Source organism: Haliaeetus albicilla, chromosome 4 (genome assembly GCF_947461875.1).
Source record: "Haliaeetus albicilla chromosome 4, bHalAlb1.1, whole genome shotgun sequence".
Classification (NCBI taxonomy): Eukaryota; Metazoa; Chordata; class Aves; order Accipitriformes; family Accipitridae; genus Haliaeetus; species Haliaeetus albicilla.
In genome coordinates, this window is record NC_091486.1 from 24,054,786 (window position 1) to 24,069,519 (window position 14,734).

Genomic DNA, 14,734 nt, shown 5'->3' on the forward strand with positions numbered 1-14,734 from the left:
CGTCCTTAGCTCTGTACCGACCTTGCAGCATTTCAGCAAGGTGTTACGCGCGTGTTCAGTACTCGGACGTGCCGCCGAGCATCACCCAGACCCGCCGGCTCTCACGGCGCCCCCGGCACGGCTTTATTTTCGGTTGTGAAGAGCAAAGACCCGCGCGGCTGGGGGCGCGGGGGGCGGTGTGTCCCCGCGGGCCTCGGGAGGCGGCCGGGCACCCGCGGGCGGGGCGGCCCCCTCGGGTGCCCGGCCCCGGGGACATTTTGTGCCCGGCTGCGGCGGCGGGGGCGCGGGGCTCCTCGGCGGGGAGCCGCCGCTCGGGGGCCGGGCAGCCCGCGGCGGTGGAGGGCGGGGAGGGCGGGGCGGGGCGGGCTCCGTCGCGGCGCGCGGAGCCGGCGGGGCACAACGGGCGCCCTCAGCGCGGGGAGCAGCGGCGGCGGCGGCGGCGCTGGGCAGCAGGTTCCCGTGGCCGGCGAGAGCAGATGGCGGCCGCGCGCCTCTCCTACCTGCCCCTCCTGCTGGGGCTGGCCGGCGCCTTCAACCTGGACACGGACGACGTGATCAGCCGGCGCGGGGAGCCGGGCAGCCTCTTCGGCTTCTCCCTCGCCATGCACCGGCAGCTGCAGCCGCAGGAGAAACGGCTGTAAGTGTTCCCGCGCTCCGCCTGGCCCCGTCCCGGGCCGCCCCGCGGGGGACCCTCCTCCCTTCCACTGCCGGGAAACCTCCCCTGGCGCCGGGCCGGGGCCGCCAGCCCCCCACCTGGTGGCCGGCCGCCCGCTGGCGGCGGGGAGCGGGGCCGGGCGGCGGGGCGCCCCGCGGAGAGCGAGCCGAGGGAGGAGGGGGGCCCGGAGGGACGGGGCGGCACCTGCCGCGGCCCGTGGGGTCCTGCGGCGCCGCAGGCCGCCCGGAGGCGGCGTGCGCCCGGGCGGAGCGGCGGGGACGTGCCGGGCAGCGAGGTGCCGCCCCGCCCTCCCCCGTGCCCTGCGGGGAGCCGGGGCGAGAAAGGGGGAAGCGAGCAACAGCCCCCGCCGGGAAACCTTCCCGCCTCAGCCGCGACAGCGGTCTCCTGCGCGGGCCCGGCCGGCGGCGTCCCGCGGCGGCGGCGGCTGTGCCCGCGGGGCCCGGGCGGAGCGCGGCGCCGGGAGGCTGGAGCCCGCGGCGGGCTCCCGGGGCTACCCGTGCCTGTCCGGGCTCTCGGGGTTGTTCTCCCTGTGCGTACCCGGCCTCGGGCAATGCAGGGGCTGCTGTTCAAGACGGAACCCGCCCGGGAGTGCGGGTGGGAGGTGGTGCAAGGAAGTCGGGAAAAATAAATCCATGTCGGCGGCATATGGGCGAAAGCTAGGAACTTTTGGGAGATTCAGAAAGCCAAGTAAGGCTCCTCCGCACATCTTCAGGATCCTTGCCTCTTCGTGACCGCATCTGAGCAGTGCCTGGCCCCGCCCTATCCAGCAGTACTGGATGGAGTGTGTCTGGTATAAGGTATTGTTATCAAATAAATGTTCCTTTCCTAAATATTTAGTTTTAATTCGAGGGACGACAAGCCCGTAATCTATATAGAGTTAATGGGATAAGAAAGCTGGAAAGAAATCATATCCTTCGTAAAGTTAGCTGGTAAACTTAAAAGTCCCAGGGGCCTGTTTTTCTCACGCTTGTGGTCTCTATGATTTCATAAAAATTACAGTGTGTAAAGGACTATAAATCACAAATACCCGCTTTCCATCTTCCATCTAGTAGACAAGATGAACTGTGGTATCCTGAAGAATGAAATACAAATCTTTGCGTGCCTTTTCAGAGGCCTTTATCTTAATTCTGGACGGGATTACTCTTGCGTTGGTCTCATTTTAGTTCTACTAAGAAAGCAGCGCCTGAAGCTTGTTAGTTTCCCCTTCTGTTGTCAGTACTGGTAGAATGAGTGTGTCAGAATATGCAGAGATAGAAAGCCAATTACTGAGAAGTCAGTAGAAACACAGAGCGGTCACAGTATTGAGCTAGTCTGTAGTGTTTGGCTGAAATGCTTCAGAGATTACTAGCATGAAAGTTCTGTATTGTATGTATAGTCAGTGCTTCCTCAGGCAATCCAAATCTGGGGACAGAGCTGAGCCAGATGCTATCTGCCTTGACATGGTTTTCTGAATCCAGGCTTTCATCAGGATCAAGGGTCTCTAACAGAGACAAAACCAGACTAGAGAAACTGTGTTTTATGGTGATGTGCACTTCTGAGTATGAAATGTCTTGGCCATTTTTAAAATCTATTCATAGTTCTAGCATAAAGAATTTGAGTGCTACCCTGGGTAGCTGCTGGGTAGTACTCTTGGAATGAAACCTTTTACATCATACAGGCATGTTACAGTCACTTTGAGCATCGTTTTTCAGTCTGTAGGAGTAGTAATATGTGGCTGTAAGAGAATAAGATGTTAAACATGCTGAACTGTAGCTGTCTTTTATAGGGACAGAGGTGTGTTTAGCTCGCTTTGTGTAAGTTCTGTCTCATGAAATAGGTGGGAGTTTTGGTGGGGAAACTTGGAGTGAAGCCTCCTATGTTAGGGTGCATATTTATAGCAGATAAAAATGACCAACCTTGAACTAATACTGAATAATTTGTGTGGCCTGTTCCACGGAAACCATGTGCAGTTTCTAAATAGCTTGACTTTACAGGTGGAGCAAACAGTGTCTGCTGTCCAGATACTGGGTGGTGGTGGAAAATTATGGGAATGGAGGTTCATACTGAGGTCTCCTACTGAGAAACAAGTATGTCTAATGCTTGTATGCTGCCTGTTATCTGTAACAGCAGGAATTTTAGTAGCTTGTTCTCAGGGGTGCAATACCTCTGCGTTCCCAACTGCATTTTGGCCTGTGTCTTGCCTCTACTGCAAAAGTGGTTTTATGTGCAGCTATTTCTTAGTCAGGTAGAAGTACTTATTTTACCCCTTCTTCTCACATGGATGCTAACTTCAAAGCTCAGTTACAGTTTGAGTGCGAACAGTGTTAAGTAGTTGCCAAAAATACACAAACTCCATTTCATCGTTGAAACTTAATTGAAAGTGACGCTTGGGTTCTCATCTGGCAGGGACTTCCATTCAAAAAAAATTGCTGACCCGAGCACCCCCTGCCCCTCCAATTTTACAAAATTAGAAACCAGTTGTAACAGATGTGCAAGATCAGTCAGTCAATCCTTGGAAAAACAAGCAAATGAGAGAAGGTGAAATACATGAATTCTATTCAAGGGCTGGTTTAGTCTGTGGCTTGGAGCAAAGCTTGGTAAAACAAACTAAATGGTGTGTAATTTTTCTCTTGCCTCACTTAAGCGGTCCTTAAGTGAAACGGTTCCCTCTTCCTCACACCAGATAATTCAGTATTAAGCATTATGAGAATCCTCTGCAAAGATGGGGGTGGAGAATGTCTAGGAAGCGTGACAAATAAAAGTACAGCTGAAATAGCCTTTGATTAAAAATGGTACTTGCTTTTTGATCACCTTTTTTCTTGGTCACAGGGTACTGTGGATTGCATATAAGCTTCGAAGTGCAATCTTTTCATTTATTAGTGTTAGCTACTAATGCCATGTTTGCCAATGAGGAATTACTTAACTCCCAACAGTACGGGTAAATGACTGTTCAACTGCTTTGACTCTAACCGAGTATAAGGCTATGGACTAGTAACAGGATTTCGTTTTTCTTCATGAATATTTTCAGGTGAGAAAAGGTGGAAAGTTTGTCAGTTGGAGAGAAGAAAAACTTTATTAATTCACAGTGACTGAAAGTGGACTGCTAATGACACGTGGGTGTGAAAGACAGCCGAATGCAATCTTAATGTGCATCAGGGGAGCATTAACGTTGGAGGTACCAAGGGCAGCCTGCCTGGATTTTTGTGTACAGTTCTGGTTCACTGTCAAGCACAGTGAATCAGGTAGCAGAAAAGGCTAATGGAGCTCCAAAGAGAGCTGAGCTTGTTGCCCCATATAAGATTGTTGTGTTTTTAATCTGTCAATATGATGAAAATGAGGGAGTTCTAGTTCTGCGAGGGGGTGGTGGCACAACAGCAGTGCGTTTTGTCTGCAAACTGGAAAAAGGTTTGTAACTCGGAGAGGCCTGAGACTCGGGGACAGCGAAGCTATAGGAGTAACGTGGTTAAAGTTTAAGTAGTCCCGTGATGGAGAATGCGAGTGTATCTAGCATCTATAAATGGGGACTACACTTGCTATGTATATATATTAGCTACTATATATTATAAATAGTTACTATTATAATAAATATATTATTACTAGTTACTCACTATATATATAGTGAGTGTAATCACATATGTGTAGTTTTATATATATAGAATATATATAAATGGTATGTATGTGTATATACTCCACGCGAGACGTCCAGCAGGTCTTTCCAGTCCTTTTTGTTTGTAATTCACCATGATTTAAGCAAATATCTTGAATTAGAACACAAGCCCCAAGAATATCTAAATTTGCGTATAACTTTACTTGAAAGTAGTTCTGATATTATTTTCAGTAGAAGTATGGAGCTGAATTCATGTAGGCTTCTTACTGTTTAAGGCAGAAAAGGATGAGATCGTAGTAAGCAACATTAGAGGTGATCTCATCAGCTGAAAAGCTGTGTGGTTGAAAGCGTGGATAGGCACTTTGTGTCAAGGCTGCACTGACCATTAGCAGCCATAAAGTCCTAAAAATTGCAGTATCTTACTGAAATTTTTACTTGTGATAGGTTTTGCTGATACTGCATGTCTCTACTGTGAGCTGTTATATCGATACATAACAAAGTTGCCTTGGGTCAGCAGGGCTGCTGACATTGCTTTACTGCTGCAGTGCATCCTCAGTGGCATTTAGCCAGTACTTCTGTGTTGATTGAGGGCTTGTGCTCATAGACACTTTGCTCCAGCAACAAAAGAACTGGATTATGCCAGTCTGCAGTGGAAAATGACAATTTCTGCTTTCAGAGGTGGTGGTGTGTAATTCAAGCTTCAGGTGGACTGAATTAATAACAGTGCATATTTACATCTTCAGGATTTAAATGCTTTAATAGTGCTGTTCTTCAGTGCTTCTGTCAATTTAAAAAAAAGATTTATTATTAATTTTCCTTTTTTTTTAAAAAAAAAAGACGACTGTGTCCTTACTGTCTCATTGCATTTAGTATTTTTTTTCTCTTGAGTGTCTCTCTGGTTTTGTCTATGCAAGCTATTCTTGGATAACCTGCTTAGCATGCTTGATTACTTCCTTAATTTGTGATAGTAGAGGAGTTTGTCTATGTTTGAGATAGGTGTCCTGTGGCAAAGGTCAGGATCAAATGAAATTGGGTAGGAGGAGGGAGGAGTAGTTTAAGAGTTTCCCTGTAGCGGTAGGGGAAAGATTTTTAAAAAGAAGATCCATCATACTAATATCATGGGTGAAAGAAGTGAGAAGATAAATTTACATTGCATAAAGGGGAAGAATGTGGAATTGCTATAGGTGGAGTAGGTGGAGTCAAACTGCAGAAGGCAAGCTTTTTCCTGGTGCCAAGTTTGAGTTGTGCTGTGGGATATCTGTGGCAGAGACACAGCTGACACGTTTACAGGTCAGGTGTACAAAAGTTTGGAAACTGTCATATAATTGTCACTATCTGACTCCCATTCTTGCAGGTGGAAAACAAGAGGTTAACATCTTTATTTTTGTCTTTTTGTTGTTGTTGTTGTTTTCCTCAAAGGAACAGGAAAGAATTGTGCTCTTAATCCTGCAGAACTCTACTAAGGCTGGAAGGATGCAAGGGAGCATTGAACTGATACACACTAGGAAGTTGCAATAGTGTAACCACATCCGTCAGTGTAGAAAAAGAGCAGTCCCTGCAAGGCACTGGTGAAGTCACAGGTCATACAGCAAAAATGTGCTTCTACTAGGGCAGTTTAGTCCAGGTGGCTCTAAAAAGGCTGTGTCAGGAAAGATGTGCTGCCGTACAGTCCTTTGCTGTTAGCGGTGTGAGTTCACGGGTTCACTGCAGTGTTAACTGGTGTGACAGATGTTCATAGCGTAAAGCTAGCCTTCCCACATGGTAAGTGGCGAACCTCTTATCCCAGTCCTCCATCCCCCTTGAGAAACTTGCTTTTCAAGAGGTCAGATACTTTTCAGATAGTGTTTTTTTCTACGGTCACCTGTAAGTGTGTAAGAATCTTAAGTAACCCTGTGGTAGATGCGTCATTTTTCTTATACTGGTGTTATTAAGAATTAACAAAATTCATTGCTGTGCTAGTGGGAGCCTTCTGTGAGTAAGGACTGTAGCATATGCCTTTTGTCAGCAGTGCTGATGAATGGCCTTATGTGCAGACTCCAGCTTTGAGAAACAGCCTAGGCTATCAGCTTCAATTACAGCTCATAAAATTGTTATGCTCTTACTGGAAGATGCTTGTACCTGATACAGCTCCTTGGTTTTGTAGCTTTTTTTTTTTTTTAACCTATGCTGAGCCTGATCTGTGAGTCAGTTTCTAATGAGAGAAGTACCATGTCTTTGGTGGGGTTGCTAGACCATAACATTTACAGGGTAGAGGTGATGACAGGTTTAGAAGCATTTTGGCTTATGCTTTCTTATTTTTAAACGTCTCAATAGATGTGAATGGAAATTTGTGGTGGCACAAATTCCTCTCTCTTCAGGCTATGTGTTTGGAAAGAGAAGGGTGTTCTGTAAGCTGTTACTCTGCGTAAAACACAGACCTGCCAAGCTGTTCCAAGAGCATTAAAATAGAAGTGATGGCTCAATTAACCAAAATTGCTTTAAGTTCCTCTGGTCCAAGTCTGTTGTACTCATCCCTTTCTAGAAGGATGGAATTTATACCAGGTAGTTCTTATTAAATAGTATTAGGATATAAATCGACCTTGATGAACACAGTATATGCTAGCCCAGCAAGCTCTGTTGCGGCCAAAGTATTGGACATGTCTCAGAAACAGATCAAAAACTTAATCTTGTGTCCTCTAAAACTAGCAAGGTTAAAATAGTGTAACTGGAACAAAATAACACACAAGGCAGGCAAGGACAGACCTTGATCTCAGGAAGGAGGAAAAGGCTTTTCTCTTTACTGAAGTGAATGAAAACTAATGAACTGCACAAAATATGAGTTAAGGACAAAGGAAAAGTATTCTCCTTGACAAGTTGTGTTCTTGAGCAGGGGCTGTGGGTCCTGACAACTCTGCTTAATGATGCCCGAAGGCTGGGCAGAAAAGTGTTGGGGGGAGGGCTCACAGTTGGAAAGACCAGCAGTTATTCTCCTGCTTTTCAAACTAAGCTGATGTAGACACACGCAGATGGGCAAATAGATGTGTCTGTGTGCATGTCTGACATAAAGCCTTCAATGAAACTGTCCATGAAGTATTCTGTTGTGAAAAGGGGCTGTAGTCCTTAACAGTGTTTGCTCTAAATATTAGGGGGGGAAAAAGTCATCCTGTACCTTCTTAGTCTGATGTATACTTCAGTTTGAGAAATGTAGTTGTAAGTTGGGTGAGCTAAAATGTGTTTGAAGAGCATAAACACTTATCATCTAAAACCTGAGGTGGGCGTGAGCTGGAGGAGCATTTTTTTCTGCAGTTCCCTTCATGCAATGAGAGGTGGGGTGCTGGGGTGCTGACTGGGGTGTGCGTGCTGTCTGCGTGCTCTGCAGGCTGGAGCTGAGCAAAGAATCAGGGCTCGCTGTGGTGCTGGCATCCTGAAAGCTTCAGCTGGCAGACAGCTACTTGAAGCTCCTTGCTTCATTACAGACTGACTGGCACAAGAAAATTTATGGTGCTGTTTAGACTTAAAATGTGACCCCATCAGCTACAGAAGGGTGGAAAGCGAGGGAGACAGAGAGAATATTGACCAAGTTGCCAGGGCGTAGGGTGAACCATTCAAGTATCTGAAGTACGTGGCATGCACAACACAAGGCCTGCTTTCTGTGTGCTGCTCTGTTCCAAAGCAGCAGGATTTGGAACAGATGTGCCAGGAGTTCTTCTGCGACAGGGACATTAAAGGGAGCACCGGATCGTCACATTATCTATGAGCTGGAATCTTAACATTTAGCATTTGTATTTGAGGACATAGTTTCCCTTTGGTTTCTGTTTTCATTTTCCAAATTCTCTGAGGTCTTGAGAGCAGCAAAGAGCTTTCAAACAGATGTGCACAGAGAGATGAGATGTACTGGTAGTATTGGGCATAGAGGTGCAGCTGTGTCAGAATTATTATCAGAAGATACGCTACAATTTCTGTATCAATTTTGTGCTGGCTACCCTGATGGTGAAATATACTTAAAGAATGGCTGGCATATACTTAAAGAATAAACCATCAGGCAGCCCTACCATCAGGTATGGATCTGTCTTCATCCAGATGTGGAGTTTCATGTACTGCATTTTCTACTGTTAAAAATACCATTCACCTGTGTAGAGAGTACTAATTAATCCCTTTTTTTGTTATGATCTAGTAGAAAAATGTCTCGTACTGTGGCAGGAAATAACAAATAGTCTGTGTTGTATCTTCTTCAGAAGTACTGGCTAACCCCATCAGTCTGCACCGGGACTATTTGACAGATCCAATCTGTAACTGTACAAGACAAATGTAGATCTTTGTAGTATAACTGTCAAATTAAGTGTTTTTATTTAAACAATTTTTATTTAAGTTTCTGAGAACTGCCTTTTAATAAATATTCTGCAGTTTTGTAGGCTCTTTCATCCAAAAATCTCAACATAATTTATAGTCATATTATTTCTTTAACTGTAAAATAGGAATGAAGAGGAGCACAAAATCACTGTTACGGTGCTTGCTAAGATGAGTGCAATTTTCTGTGTATTATATGTTACTAATGCTGCTTATGTTAATTTGTAAATAATGAAGAAAGCAGGACAGGTAGGTTGGCTTCTCATAAATGTTTTTTCTTAAAGGATAACAAGCAGAGAAGAATGGTTTACTGATCTAATTTGTTGCTGTCTGGATTCTCCACAAAATGAACCAGAACGTTTCCCAAATTAGTATATTGAGTTGCCTGGCACGTTGCAGCAGTAAATTGTTCACCAGTCAGTATGGGCCATTCTTTTCTCCTCTGTTAAACTCTACTGAAAACCCTTTCTGTGTGTGCCAGGGTAACTGTCAGTTTTGTAAGGAATGCAACCTGGTAAGTTTTCATAGGAGATCCCTCATTAATTTCAGAACTGCTGTTTAAAATAAGTTGTTGTTTAAATGTTTCAGAACCAGCTTGGGGCTGAATGAGTCATTCTAGCCATAACTGTAAAAATGTGACATTTTGGGGAATATCCTGTAGAAAGGACAAGACTGAGATTAGGTAAACAAGTAAGCAAAAATCCATATTATTGAATGAGCAGATGGTGGTCTGTACTGTGAAACATTAGCTGGAAAATTAACACCTCATAGTGGTATTTGGCAAGGGTAAGTACAGTAACAGGCACAGAAATATTTGAAGAAGGAAGTATACAGAATGGTCTGGAAAACATTGGATAATTAATTTATTAGCATTGGATATTGTTGATTGAGATATATATAAGCAAGTTGTTGCTTTGTAAGTAATGGCAGAAGAATATAGCCTAGAAAAGCAAATGTGAATATGGCAAAAAGTCTCACTTTGCTTTTTAAGGGAATTATTCAGTATATTAAAAATAAATTAACCCCACCATACATTAATAAAGCTCCTTTTGCAACTTTAGCATAAAATGTATTGTATTCTTGGTAAAAAGCACTTCCCTTGGGTTTAAGGTGTCACGACTATCACATTTTCTAAAACTATTTTGAGAATTCCATAACTGTTGCTTTGGAAAAGAGAATTGCAGTTACGTTGGTTTAGTTTAAAGAGCAGGCCGGATGTATTCTGCTGTGGAGTGCCCGAGATTAGATTTTTGTATCAAAATGATAGCAGCAGGCAAAAAGTACTGGTTCTTGCATTGTGATTTTCAGAGCATTTGCTAGTATGGACTGACTGTTTGGCTCTGTTGGAGTGTTGGCTGTTTTTTCTTGTTTCCTCTTACAGAACTGCATCTAAAAATATGTCATTTCCTAATATTGATTTCCTTTAAGCAGTTGTACTAATGTGTGTGAGGATGTTTCGGCTGTGTTTGGAAGGGAGAAGGTCTGCAGGATAAAGAACAAAAGCAAGGGGGTTCATGGGATGCTCCCTGTCTAGATGCCACCTGCAGCATAAAAATGTACCTGAGTCCCTCCACGGTAACATGTATGGATCCTGCACTGGATTTCACTGTCAGCTAGCGAGCTTCTAGGTTACTTTTTGGCTGTATTCTTTGCATTTGTTTTCTACTTTCAAGGAGTTTGGAGATCTTTTAAGAAACCAGGAACAGCAAATAGGCATCATCAGCATTGTTGTTTAGTTTGCTGATAGATAGTGTCCATAGGAATGGCAGACTTTCTTACAGAGGCTGAGTGTTGTTTCCTTTTCAGTGAAGATGGCAGACAGTTTTTCAAATGGAGCTAAACGTGCTTAGCTTCTGCCTGTTTCAGCTGGCATTGTTACCCTCCTCAAAAGCAGGTCTATAAAATACATCTTTTAAGAACAAAGCAAAACAAGATTGCAAATATGTTGGGAAGGTCTCACCCCTGTAATGCCTGAGGTTGTTTGCTCAGCAGCACATGCACGGGTCAAAGGTCTGAGGGAAATTCATGTTTATCCTGGAAGTGCTCAAAAGTGGCAGCCAGCTGTTGCTGATAGCAAGCGCATTATCGTCGTGTGTAGTTGAATTTTCTGCATCCTTCTTTTCTCATAGCTCTTTTCACATTACTCTTGTAAGGGGATTATAAAGATTGGTTAGCCTTGCACTTTGTCATTGGTGCTGCTGAAGCTGCATAGTGGTTAAATCTGCTGGCTCAGACCTTAGTGATGTCTAGGAGTGTGTATGAAAAGAGATCACAGCTCATCTTTAATTATCCATGTTTGTTTAGCGTGAAACAAACCTTAAGTGAAAATCACATTATTTCCTTGGCTGAAGATGCTAAAATAAATTTGGTATGGTTTTTTTCTTATATAGCCAACTCCTGTAGCTGCTACTACAAATACGGTGTAATTATGCAAGTCCCTGTAAACTTTTCATCCACTCAGCTTATTTTTCTGCTAGAGAAATGTTTGATAATTATGTAGTGTGGCCCCAGAATGTTGCTGAAGAGGTAGGTTTCTTCTCTCTTCCCAGCCAAACTATATTACTGCATATAGTGGAAGAATACTTTTGTTGTTATTAGATCCAGTCCTGGTAATAGCTGTGATACTGTTTGCACAACTTCCAGCCTAAAGGAACATAAGGTGTTAAAAATACTTGAAAACAAATAATTAATTTCAGGTTCTGCTCAAGTGAGAACGTGGGGAGTGGCAAAAGATGGGAAAAAAGTATGTGCGAGGGGGAGGCATGTAAAAATTAAGCATGTATGCATGTGGAGGGGGAGCAGTATATAGCGGAAGAGAATGCAGTGGGTTTCTTGGCATAGTCTCAAATACAAGTTATTTTGCAAACAGAAAAATCTTGTTCTTAGGTTTTGCAAGCTGGTTGAAATTCTAAGAGTTTGTACATTTGTACTCACAGTAAAATATAATTGCTTCTTCTTCCACAAAGGCGTATATGGAGAAGTTTCTTGTGAATATAAGATTTATTTCTGTTGATCCACTTGATCAGTGTTTCAGTATGTGCATGGGACATAAAAAAAGGCTCCTTAACTGTCCCAACTGCATGGGCATTTGTATGACTTGGTTCTCCTATGAAAATACTTCATTGGAGTGATGTTCTTCCAAGTGATTTGAATGCCTGTGTTTTCAGTTAATTTGAAGGAGTGGGGGGACTATGTGTCAGTACACGTACCCAGTGACACATCTGCTTTTGTCATTAAGTTCATGGCTTGAAGAAAAGCCTTACTCAAACTGTGGATCCTGTTACGGGCGTTTAACCCAGACCTGTGATGGTTTTAAGACTGGAAGAATAATTTGAACTGTGCTTCAGCGTGCAAGTGACTTTTTGGCTGTCGAAGTGTGTGTTTGCTGTGTGGCTGTGTACTCGTTCTCCGAAACATTTATCGGGATTACATATCAGGAAGGTACATGCCTTTTCTACACATGCAGAGTTCTTTAGCCTGCTCCTGCAGGGTACCTCTGACCTCTCTGTGGTGCCATGGGCTTTTATTGGCAGCTGGGAGGGCACAGCTTAGCTCAGAGTGCCAGTTGGTCTGGTGTGGGTGAGCTTCCCACTGGGGCTCTGGTTGGTACGTTATGGCTGAATGCGATGAAATTCCTTCGTTCAGAAATGAATCTGCCAAAGTTGCATATTACCATTTCTGTGGATGTGTATCTAGTAGAGGAGGTTTCTACCTGTCTCATTTTTCCCCCTACAATTCAGAGGGAGAAGGTGGTAAGTCTGGAAAAGAAGGAGCAGGAGTCGTCTCATAAATTGGATGTATGGGTAGAGGAACAATGGCTTGGGTTAGCTGGGGAGCAGTCGCTCTTCAAGTACTGCAGGGCTTTAGAATTAGTTGCTGTAGCATGTTATATTGCCCATTGATTCTACTGTGAAATGCCCAGCCCTCTTACTGTACTTCTTTTATGCCTTTTAATGGTTTAATTATGGTCATAAATGAAACTGATGTACTTCATTCAGTGAAGGAAGTAGAGGAATGACATTTCAACCCAAATATTTGTTTTGCACTGTATTAAAACTCCTGCAGTTTTTTTTAAATGGCTTTTGGCATGTTGATGAACAATATATGCCTGTTACAGTTGTAACCTCTCTAACAAGCTGCCTTCAGATACTGACTGGGAGCACTTTGCTTTCAGATTGCTTTTTTGGGGGGGGGGAGCCTAAGCAGCTGTTTCCATATTTTGATTACTTCCACATTTGTTTCTAAAACATGTACCTAGTAGATGATGTGACACTCCTTTCATTTTTCATGAACTTCAAATGGAGATGGCATGTGTAGTGGGGGGATACAAAGACAAGCCCTGCAAATGTGCAGAAGTTTAAATTTGAATTCAGAGGTTTTCTATGGCATGCATGGCCAACGGCCCAGGTGCAGGAGACAGTAATTCCTGATTTCTGTCATGCACTTGCTTGCTTGAGCCTGTAGATGTCCACAAAACACTGATGCAGCTGCTTCTTTACAGCCTGTTCTGCCACGGGAACTGGGGCAGCGCTGGGCGAGGCGGTGGGCCAGGGCCCGGGTGCGTGTGGGCTGTTGGCGTGGGAGTGGGACTGCGGTGTGGGGGCGGCAGGGGCGGACAATTCACGCTTGCTGTGCTTGCAGGTAGCTGTGGACTGCTGGGTCACCTCTGCTTTATTGCAGCCGCCCTTGCTCGCTTGTTGTCTGGCTGCTGTCAGGACCCGTGCCTTGGCGCGCCGTCGCTGCCCGCAGTGGAGGGTCGCTGGGTTGTGCCCGGCTGACTGGGGTGAGACTCGCGCGGTTTCGGCCAGCCTAGTGCAGGCAAGGTGGCTGTGGGCAGGGGCTGGGCTGGCAGTGCTAGGGCCTCGGCTCCCAAGTTTGTTTCTCGAAATGGCGCACTTATCACTTCTTGAGTTAAACCCCATGTTGTTATAAGAGGATTTCATGCAGTAACAGGCACTGCTGTGTTAGAAAATCTGAGTGAAAAATCCCTTTAGCACTATTTCTTCCATAAGTTTATCAGAGATTAATTATAAAACTGTCTAATACATGTTTTACAGTATCGCTTCGTGCTCAAGTCTGTTCCTGGCACGGGTGTTGTTCTGCCTTTTAAATCTGAAGGCATGTATAGCCTGTAAGGGAGAAATGAAAACTGTAAGTATTAGACAGGTTTCACTTGCTATTTGACAATAAGAAAAATGTGAGGTATCTCCTGGTTAAAGCCAGAGTGGTGTCTGAAATGGAAAACTGTGTTTTGAAACATGACTTTGGAGCAGACTCTACCATTTCTTGTAAGAAAAATGCTTTCTACCAATGAAAATAAGACCTGTAAAACCTATTTCAAATCCATACAGGCTGGGCTGTGGACTGTGAGGGGAAAGGGTTTATTTTTCCATGTGACTTTCAGAAAGTCAATAATAAGTGGCCTTTCCGGAACAACAGGTATCTTTGTAGTTCCAGTTTTGCTTTGTAGTAGCTTGCCCTAGTCCTTCTGCTGCTTTTGGCTTCTTTTCCCAGCCTCTGTCATAATCCGCTTCCTAAAAAAGGCTGAACGAATAAAATGAAAATTGCAATCCTTCAAGTGCCAAGCCTCCAGGCAACAGAGATTAATGGTGTACTTGGCCATGGCTTTGCACTGGTAGTTGGAAAATGTAACTGTGGAGTAGCAGATTAGGAGAATCACCAGTCACTTAAAATAGCTGTTAATAACAGGCTGGCAATGATGGGTATCTCTGTAAACAGCATCACAAGCAAGTTCACTGCTGACATAGTTACTGGCTGTATTTTGCCGGGAGAGGGGATTTTTTTGGAGAAGCCCAGTCCCATGGTTCAGCTCCAGTTCCTATTAGCAGCCTCAGTGTATTGCTAATTAGTCCATGATGCTCCAGTCCTGTGACTTGTTTCTGTTGTGAGAAGCCAAATCCAGGCACAAAGCAGAGGTGGTGCCACCAATATTCAAACACAGCTTCTGTCCCATTGACCAACTTTAGTTATGTTGAAATATTGTGGGGGTTAAGATGTTCCCGTCCTCCCCTTTCGTCAAGTTTAAAAACTGTTGAGACCAAACCAGTGCAGGGGATGGAAAATACAGCTCCAATGGAGAGCTCTAGATGTCCACATTGAGATCAGGGGTCTCTGCCTGCAGGTTT

General features: G+C 44.5%; 1 protein-coding gene across 3 annotated transcripts in view; it reads left to right on the top strand.

Moving 5' to 3' along the window:
- The first annotated feature begins 386 nt into the window (after window positions 1-386).
- Window positions 387-14,734, top strand: part of ITGA6 (integrin subunit alpha 6) — a 46,177-nt gene continuing 31,829 nt past the window's right edge. The window contains exon 1 of one of the 3 annotated variants that reach the window (XM_069781411.1): window positions 387-637. In XM_069781411.1, coding sequence (XP_069637512.1) covers window positions 477-637 — 161 coding nt within the window. In that variant the 5' untranslated portion in view covers window positions 387-476. The remainder of the gene's footprint in view (window positions 638-14,734) is intronic. The other 2 variants (XM_069781409.1, XM_069781410.1) reach the window with 2 other exon arrangements.